We start from the raw sequence: 10,396 nt of genomic DNA on the forward strand, positions 1-10,396 counted from the left end.
AGGTAAGTTTTTCCTATAACAATCACCGAGAAAACGTAATCAATGTAACTCAAATGAAACCATTTCACGTACAGACAACACCTAACAAATCAAATCAAGGAGATTTTTTTAACAAAAAAAGGAGTATATTTTCTATTTTACAAGGCTTAATGAAAAATATACTGGTCGTAGTGCAAATCAATTTTCGGTAAATCTATCAAACAATTAGAAGCGATCACGTCTACAAGAGTATTCTTCAATGTCATACAATGATACCTGATCATACTAAGTAATTACCATTGACAGCAATGTCTCTCATTAAACGATTCTGTAATTTAGTAGCATCGAGCAAAAGATAACATATTATTTAGTCGCATAGGTTTTATGTTAATAAGACAAAAACGTTTATCAATTAAAAATCGTGATGCGTCAATCGCGTTTATTGTTCCTATTATTATATATCGAAACAAGTACTACCTACTTATTGTTCTTAATAATATTGCAATATTTCAATGAAGTCAGTTAGTACATTTAATATTTTCCAAAATTCATATAACATATTTAATGGGATAAACAGTAGTTGAACTCAATTTTATGTACATATAGATACCTATTTTATTTTATTATGGTAGTTATGCTATAAATACCATCAGAACAATGTTGGCCAGCATATACTAAGCCGTTTTCACACGATAATTATCTAGGTGTTTTGTTAAAAATGAAACTAGTCTTCAGGTAATAAAAAAATCTGTAAAAAAAATCTATTTATATTTATCGACTTGGCATATTCATAATATGTTATGTGCGTAGAAAAAATTGACGATTAACTAGTATTAATAATTAATAGTGGTATTTCTTATTATGCAGTATTTTCGGCTGATGATGTAATACAAAAAATGTTAATTTGAAGGCATTTCATTTTTTCTAGCATTACGGCGCTATATCAACAGCAGTCTCAAAAAATAGTTACATGAAGCATGTGTTACTTAAATACATTTTAATATGCGATATCCTTAAACTACGATCATTATCGTCGCATGTATTATGTCTCATTGAGTAATGAACACACGATTTGCCAACGTAAACGATACAACATACATTCACATGTCTGTTGTTGATGTGCATTAACGTACAAGTGCTAAACTTAAGTGCATTAAATACTGGATACTAAAGGTAATATAATATTTTATTTATATATATATCGAAATGTTAATAAATAAAATAAGTGTGTCATATTTCTTCAAAATTTTAATTCGATATTAAACCATGGGCCTTTATTTTCGTAACACTGTTGGATTCATAGTGAATAATAAAGAAACAAGAAAACACTATTTGTAAAATATACATAAAATAACAAAATTTAAACGCTTGCTGACTATAAAGTATTTAAATTGTACCTTCTTGTTATTATTACAAATTGAATTGGTTTTTTTTTCGTGTTTATAAGTATATTAAACACAATATCAGTGCGATTTTTGTTACATACATACATACTTTAAAATAAATAATCTTAGTGCTCTTTAAAAACTATAGGTATATATTTATACGTCATATTCGTTAATTGATTGTAGATGCCACAAGATTCGACTCAAGATGTGCTAGCTATTAGAGAATGGATGTCAAAAGAATCTCACTTACCCAATAATTTAGGTAAGTAAAAAGATTAATTATTTTTAATTGCATCAATAACCACAATATATCGATTTTCATGTTTGTTTTAATATATCTACATCATTTAAAGTGTATTCCTAAAAATCTTCGGATTGGATCATGTGATTGTTAAACTTTCCGCTAATCTATTCAGTGGATCCAGAAAATGCACATTTTATTTTGATTTTTCAGCCTTATCTTGTAATTATGAAAATCTTTTTTCCCCAAACCTCATTGGAGCAGCGTGGTGGACTAAGGTCTAAACATTCTCCTCAAAGGGAGAGGACATGTAAAGGCTGTTTACCTTACTTTACTTTTTATCCTTGTTTAAGGACATTCAAACATCTATACTGTCTTCGATAATCATTTATTTATGTTTTTTATCCACTTATTGGCCATTGCATGTCTGCATTTATATTAAAAGTAAAATTGAAACTTTAACATAAAAATGCACTTAGCAAGAAAATACTGAGTACGTATATTTATTTTATAAAGTTTATATTAGTTAATTCAAGAATGTAATTAATTTGGGCAAATTCCGAAGGTCAAAATAATGTGATCACCAGTTTCGTAGCGAACGATTTTTTTAATTGCATGTAATTGGAAAATGATACGTTAAAACTAACTTATTTATCTAATTAAGGATTAATAAAATTAATTGGAGAGTAATTAATTTTAAATAATTTATAAAAGATAAAAATAAATATTATGGGTGTAGGTTAGAGCCTTTTTAAGACCTGGAAATAACCCGTTCATAGTTTTGATCCTCCTAAGATTTAAATAGTCTTGGGCTAATAAATGGTAGGGAAATAGTTTTTTGGATAAAACACCGTCAAATTGTACATTGTGGAAATATAAATGCAAAGTTTCAAATCTAAAGAATGTTTTAGTGTAGAAGTAGAATTTGTATGTAATCTTTGTTTTATAATTAGTATTGTAAGAACCTATTTTTTACTTAAAGCTCTAACTAACGAAACATTAGAAAATTTCGGTTTTAAAGTAAAACACATTTGGAAAAAACCGGTCTGAAATGTAAGATAAAAGAAAATGTTCCTGTGTGACATTCTTATTTATAAACTATCAATATTTATCATGTATTAAGTAGATAACTTACATGTACATTTTAATATACTCAGTGTAGAGGAATACCCGTCGTCATATTATATCACCTTGCGAAAATGTGTGAAGTGTCGCTCGAGTATTTGTTTTACGTTTTATTTATTGTATAAGAATCATATTTCGAAAGTGGAAAGAACGTTTAAAAACTATATAATCCTTTTTTCATAAATTGTGTTACGTTTAGCATTAGCAACCCGTAAATGTCCCACTGCTGGGATAAAGGCCTCCTCTCCCTTTGAGGAGAAGGTTTGGAGCATATTCCACCACGCTGCTCCAATGCGGGTTGGCGGAATACAAATGTGGCAGAATTTCGTTGAAATTAGACACATGCAGGTTTCCTTACGATGTTTTCCTTCACCGCCGAGCACGAGATGAATTATAAACACAAATTAAGCACATGAAAATTCAGTGGTGCCTGCCTGGGCTTGAACCCGAAATCATCGGTTAAGATGCACGTGTTCTTTCAATTCGATTCAAGAAATATATCACTTAAACAGATATTTATATATATTTCGAAATTACGTGGTTCTCATTATCGGTTTTATTTGTTTCTTATTATATAATTGTACTTAATGTTGCAATAAAGTTTTTGAATATATAAAATATAAAGCTTTGAAAAGCGTTGCATTATATAGTATAAATTTTAATTATATTGATTTAATAGTTATTTAGGTAAGGCATTACATAAATAACGTCTTATTTATTTTGATACGAACTATTTTTCAGGATTCTTCTTAGTGCATAGCATAAAAACACCTAATTTTGCTTCCGTTAATCTTGTTAGGCTTTAGAAAATTTTAATACGTTACTTACAGCTAGCTTATAACGGATAGCTATTAGCTATAATAGCTATCCATAATAAGCTAGGTAATATAAAAATACTGTTATTTAATCCTACAATTAATCAATAAAATTAAGTTTATAAATCGTTACTATAATAATGATTCCTATACATCTATAATTAATTTGTAAATGCGAATTTAAATCTGTCTGTTTCCGCTTTTGACGTTAACTGCTAAACCGATTTAAATAAAATTTGTTATCTACATAGTTTGAGTCTCGGGGAAGGGCATAGGCTATTTTTTAATTTAGCCCTCGAGGGGGTGAGGATATAATAAATATAGGGGGAGGCGTGATTGGTAAAGATATATAGATTTCGCGCGGGTAAAGACGTAGGTTGAGCTTATTATTAATAAAAATAATACCGTTATAATAATACGATATAACTTATAATAAATAATCATAATCTACAATATTTACTAAAGTAAATATGTAATGTATATAAGTAAATATGTGTATAAATTAATGAAACTCTATTAATATAATAAATTATTTAAATAACCATAACAACGGTAGATGTATTGGCAAAAGTTATTCAGGCAACGTCGTTGAGTAAAGTCTTATTTAACCATTGAGGTGCAACATTTACATATTTTATAGATACCTAAAAATCATTTATTAAATAAATAAAATAAAATAATTTTAATTATTTATTAAATAAATATAATTTATTTATTAAAATCATTATGTCTTATATAATTACGGCAGCGATCGCTTCTAAAATGCCTGTACCAGCAGTAGAAATAGCGGCATTTTAAGATATATCTAAAAAAATATGTCACATTTTAGCATACTATACATATTATATCCAATTTCGGACACGCAACTACAAAGTAAAATGGTAACAAAGTTCCATATCCGTCAGTATACGAGAACCTGTCTGGATGTTTACAAATCAGCTTCCTCATTGATTAATAAATAGCACGATTAAAAATCCTAATTTAACCGTATGCTACTAGTACATAATATTTTTGATATAACCTAAAGTCGTTAAATTTTTCGAATAGGATTATCCAGCGAATGGCCATTGTTTTTTGCCATTCAATTTTTGTGGTAAGTCAAACTCAGCGTTCAGAAATGAATTGCTCGTTAAATTTTATTTTATATTATTGTATACATTTTAATTACCACATTTGGCGCGAGATTATTGTGTTTTTTTTTCGCATTAAAATGTTAACGAGTCGAGTGTCTAGCGTTTTAGTATGGCGTAAAGAGTCTATTTGACGACCTCCGTGGTCGAGAATTGTGTACACCGGTTTTCATGGGTACGCCGCTCCGAGGTCCCGGGTTCGATTCCCAGCCGAGTCGATGTAGAACAAGTTCATTAGTTTTCTATATTGTTTTGGGTCTAGGTGTTTGTGGTACCGTCGTTACTTCTGATTTTCTATAACACAAGTGCTTTAGCTTAACATTGGGATCAGAGTAATGTATGCGATGTTGTCCAATATTTATTTATTTATTATTATTTTCTTTTTTGGGTTGTAGGATTTTCCTTCAGGTTTCAGTTTTTATAACTTTATGCTGCTTATTGCTATGCTTCAATGGAGGTTTCTCCGATTGTTTCGGATTGAAGTTCCACTTGGATCCGTTGGATTGAGGGAATTAATAATTCATATGTGCAAGCGTACACACAAGTGCAATATAATTACTTCTGTGCAGTCAATACTTCAGTAGAACATGGTCAATCATCATTTTCTTAACAAAATAAAGATATTCGGTTATGTATAGTTTTTAGCCAATACTATCCATATATAGTACACGGTATCGGTTCTTAGTTAGCACGGGTAAAATTGAGTCAAATAAGATTCTACTACATGTATTTACACCAAACAGCATTGGAAGATCCTGGTAACAACTTTCTTTTAAAACGACAGTTCTTTTGACTAACCCTCTACACACAATAGTTGGCACTAGATCATGTTCAACTTAAGTAAGCCTTAAGATTTTTGTCCTGAGTCAAACTTTTAGCATTCGGAGAATAGACGGCATTAGGACCATAGCAATTCGAGGCAACCAGGAGAGTAGGTACTTTGAGCCGCGTGTCATTAAGGTAAAAGTTAAACTGACCATTTTTTTTTTAATATTTCAGATGATGAGATTATAAAAAAATTCCTGCACAGCTGTTACTGGAGCTTAGAGAAAACTAAAAAATGCTTAGACCGATTTTTCATCGGCCGAAGTACAATGAATGAAATTTACTCATCGAGGGATCCTTTGTCACCTAAATTGCAGGCCATGTTTTCTGTAACGTAAGCGATATGAAAGTATTTTGTTATTTAGTTGAATATATAATTATTAAAATAATACCTATACTTGAATTATGTTTTGTTGCAACAAACGTTAAATCCAATATCACATATTTCATTTCCTTAGCATTTTATAATCATCAATAAAGTCACAAAAGAACTAGCTAAGACTAAGTAAAAATACCTGCAAACTATCTACTACTGTAAAAATGTACTACAAAAATTACAAAGTGCTCTAAAAACATACTACCACAATAAGAACGAAGGGACATTTTGTAACATGACAAGTGCATTATTGTTTTAAGTAGACAAGGTATTGCAGAGTGCACTAAGTTTTGTTCATTTGAAAACGCTGTCTAGCCCAAGTACTATTAGAGTATTGGAAGTATTCATTTCTTCTAAAGTCGTAAAGTAACTGTACGATAATATCCATTAAACGACGCGCTCTGGGGTGCAATATTGTCAGAGTGAGAGTGAGGCAGCCTTACAGATTTTGCACATGCTTAACCTTATTAAAAATGTGCTAAAAAGCATTTGGTTTTCTCACATTTAAGACAAAATTGATTTATTCTATGTCACCGTCTCCTTTATACTTTATACTTGTTTACTAGATACTATTTATTTTTAATACCAATAATTCAAAAAACAATGAAATGTCAGATAGTATCTACATTGGAAAATAAATTGGAAATAAACTGAAGATTATACTAATTTTGTTAAACAACTATATAAATACAGAAAATACATAAAAAAAAATGTCCGTATGCAATTCATTTCGATTAAGCCTTAGCCTTAGCTGATTGCGACCATTTTAAGCCAGTTTATAAAAAGGTATGTATAATTATAAAAAAAATACGCAAACTTCAAAATGGAGCTAAAGCTTTAAGGTCATTGTGGTTAACTTTTAAATTAAATACCTCGAGTTATATATAGTGTTTAATTGATAAAAACCAATTAGTTATGACTTACGAGCTTAAATATGTTAAATAATATCTTGACTTGAATATTCATGTTTGTGATATATGACCTGTTTCTTCGACAAATTTTGCTATTTCGTTGTTTTCTATTCTGATTTTCTCAGCAGTTTTATTATTTATTAATACATGAACTATAAAAAAGCTTTATGTAATAATATAATAATAAGCTATGTACCCGTTTTAATATACAAAATGCTATTGCACAATGCTTAAGGATTTCCTTTGTTTAGAACCAATCCTGGATGTAATATCTGGTCATCTTTACCATAAAAGTACGCTGTCCTTGGAACCGAAATCAATATGTAAAATTAAAAATAAAGATATATTTATAGGATAAGATGAAGTTGTTCTTATTCCGCTTGTATGATTTACAAGTATATAATATTATTATTTATATAAGCAATCATGAAAAAATATTTTCTTAAATCACACAGTACACTCAAACTTAGCAAATACCCAATCCTTAGTTACAAACTTCTCTTGAAAATAAATTAACTTAAATATGTAAGTAGTTAAATGGAATAGTTTTGTATTAAAAATAAAGAGTAGTTTGTTAATCAAGACTGAAGATTACTATTAAGTATGTCTAAATCTAAGGTTGGTTTATTGCTATTCCTTCTTCGATCGGAACAGGCTATATACGGTTGGTTGACAATGTGGACCTTGTTTTGCATCTTGTCTTGCGTCAATAGTCGTATGATCGACTACAATCCATCGTGTGCTTATATTTGTTCTGTGACTGAGTATAAAAGTCTATTAAAATATTTATACATATATATAAAATAACTAACTTCTGATATCATCAGCAGTTGCAAGAATTTAGATGTCCACAGTAGTCCACAAGGCATAGTAAAATAATATAGTTTAACTAAAATGCATTTAATCTTTCAGGGTTGTTGCAAGCTACGAATTTGAGAAGGACGAGATAATGATTCACAAATATGATGACCCAACCGTTGAACAATTTAACTTCTATGACATTTTGAAAACGTTGACAATGGAAGCTGACCAATGGATCAAGAAACAGCAGTTTATGGCGGAGGGACATTATATAATCGTCGATATGTCATGTTATTCTCTAAAGATGATACCGAAAATTAACATAATGTTCTTCAGAGATTTTCTACTATTTCTACTGGTAATAAGCTATATATATCTATAAATATCCAAATGACGCTGAATTATAGATGTAATAAAGTTAATAGTTTGTGTATTCGTTCTCAATGGTCCTAAATTTACCGCATACAATTCATCCAATCAATAAAAGACATACAACCTCATCCTTGTGGACCTTCCGCACATATACTTTATTTAATCAACGATTACTTTATAAAGGGTTTGTTCAGAAGTTCAGGGGTTTGGCATTTGGGTTGTTTATTTGGGTTCACTATTCATCATTAGAAAACAATATTCAAAAAAATTAAATTAAAACCATAACAAATATAATAATAATGCTTGATCTATAAGCGCGTCATGGTGCAACTATAAAACCAACGGTTAAGTTAATAAATACCCTGTTCGTGGTATCGTATAAATATAGTATAATTCTACTATAAGTTTATTTGATCCATTACTCTTATAGGCTTTGCGGCTAATCCATCGGCCAATGCCAATACCATCGACATGATTAATTACACGATTATATATAGAAACTTAACACAAAATACAGCTACACAAATCGATTATTACCAAATAATATTAGAATAAGTTTAAATATATAATTCTACCAATATAATACTAAGTGTCTGTGTTTGTTGGTTGGTCTGTTACTTACTAATACCAAAACTTTTTTTTTTTAAATTGAATTTAAAGATGTTAAGACATATTTCAGGAAGGCATGCCAGTAAGGTTGAAGAAAGTTTTTGCCATCAATGCTCCTTCTTTCTACGACAAGATGTACGCCCTCATCAAACCTGCTTTACCAGCTGAGATTTGTGACGTGGTAAGAATTTAACTAATATCTAATTATATTTATTAGGGGGTTATTTATTTAATATTTATAGACTATTAATATTCCTCTGCTGCATTAAGTTCATCCTTCCCCTTTGAGAAGATTTAGAGCGTATTATACGACGCTGCTTTTATGCGAATTTGTGGATACATGTGGACATTTGACACATGCAGGTTTACTCATGATGTTTTCCTTCACCGTCAAGCACGAAATGAATTATAAACATAGAAAAAATCTCATGGAAATTCATAAAAATAATAAGTCTAAGCAAATAAATGAATAACAGATAATTCACAAGATTTATCAGTCAATTTGTTGAAATAATATAATAAGCGTAAACTAAATTGTATCTTTTGTTATAAAACTCAGTGCTCATTATATTTATAATTTCTTTTCAGATATATTTCTTCTCTGACTACCAAAGCTTATACAAATTCATAGATAAAAAATACTTGCCCTCTGAATATGGCGGCGAGGCACAAAGTATGTACGAACAAAATAAAATGTGGCTGAGATACATAGAAGATGACAGGTAATTTTGTAATCTTAATAAATTTAGTCTAAAATGAATTTAAAATAGTGAGAATATGTTATTTGCTGAAATATTATCTATCAAGCGGTCGAGTTCGATGGGTTATGGCAAGTTATTTTTAATTCGCATTCTGTACAAGGGTATAAAATTCCGTTAATATAATATTCACTCACGCATATGTAGTAAAGATCAAGTGCTTGTAAAAATTTAAATCTCATTCATATGCGATTACTTATTGCACAATTGTTTTCACTTAAAACATTTCCTAATAAAATACTCTACACGTACACAGTTTATGCATTTGAAATTTAGACTAGATTTCTAGACAAAGGCACGGTTTGTATTCAGAAAATTTCAAAGAAATATACGTATAATACAAAAGTTTGATTGTTACGAACGGGGTTCCTTTTGGTTGGGGTTTTTTTGGCTAGTGGTTGGGCTCTTTAGCTTATTTTTTATTTTTATTTATTTTGTAAAATTAAATTACATTATTTAAGTCGGTTTAAATAGGTAGATTTATATTAATGTAAATACGATCACATATTTATCAATATAAATTTCTTTTTAAATATTTTTACTTATATATATATTTTTTACAGACTTTTTTACCTCAACGAAAACATATGGAAAGCCGATATGACCAAGAAGTTGAAAAATAGTAACGCAGACGTAACAATGAATGGCTCCTTTAGGAAACTATCCATAGACTAATAAAAAACTGGGAATAAACTTGTAACAGAAATTGTATTGCTTAGACGTGGTTATGTATATATTTTATGTTAACATATTTTAAGTCATTACATATTTATGCAAATATTGCGGGAAACCAGGCCAATCAATCCAACCAACAGAAGAATTTTCAAGGAGAATTTTCTTCAAGAAGGCAGTCGGTCTACGAATTCTGTTTTTTTTTTTCATGCCGTATTGATACCCTCTGCACCTTACACGACTACACTTATCAAATGGGGCGGCGACACGAAAATGTAAATATAAATTTACTATTACATTAAGTTTTTGCACGCTCTATCCTTTTAATAATCTATTATAAAATGTTCAAAATATTGATATCAAAAATGTTATTAGAAATACTTGATTTAAATTA

General features: G+C 29.6%; 1 protein-coding gene across 1 annotated transcript; it reads left to right on the forward strand.

Annotated features, from left to right (window-relative positions):
- The first annotated feature begins 1,066 nt into the window (after window positions 1-1,066).
- LOC125067675 (alpha-tocopherol transfer protein-like) lies at window positions 1,067-10,210 on the forward strand. Its single transcript, XM_047676390.1, has 7 exons — window positions 1,067-1,152; window positions 1,551-1,629; window positions 5,678-5,837; window positions 7,703-7,949; window positions 8,643-8,753; window positions 9,161-9,294; window positions 9,894-10,210. The coding sequence occupies exons 2-7, from the start codon at window positions 1,551-1,553 to the stop codon at window positions 10,003-10,005; spliced, it is 843 nt and encodes a 280-aa protein (XP_047532346.1). The 5' UTR covers window positions 1,067-1,152; the 3' UTR covers window positions 10,006-10,210.
- Window positions 10,211-10,396: the final 186 nt, after the last annotated feature.

This window comes from Vanessa atalanta, chromosome 12, assembly GCF_905147765.1.
Source record: "Vanessa atalanta chromosome 12, ilVanAtal1.2, whole genome shotgun sequence".
Taxonomy (NCBI): domain Eukaryota; kingdom Metazoa; phylum Arthropoda; class Insecta; order Lepidoptera; family Nymphalidae; genus Vanessa; species Vanessa atalanta.

Coding starts and splice junctions, on each gene's coding strand:
- LOC125067675 (XM_047676390.1), top strand. CDS start 1,551: ATGCCACAAGATTCGACTCAAGATGTGCTAGCTATTAGAGAATGGATG. Junction 1,630..5,677: donor TCACTTACCCAATAATTTAG/GTAAGTAAAAAG, acceptor TTAATATTTCAG/ATGATGAGATTATAAAAAAA. Junction 9,295..9,893: donor AGATACATAGAAGATGACAG/GTAATTTTGTAA, acceptor TATTTTTTACAG/ACTTTTTTACCTCAACGAAA.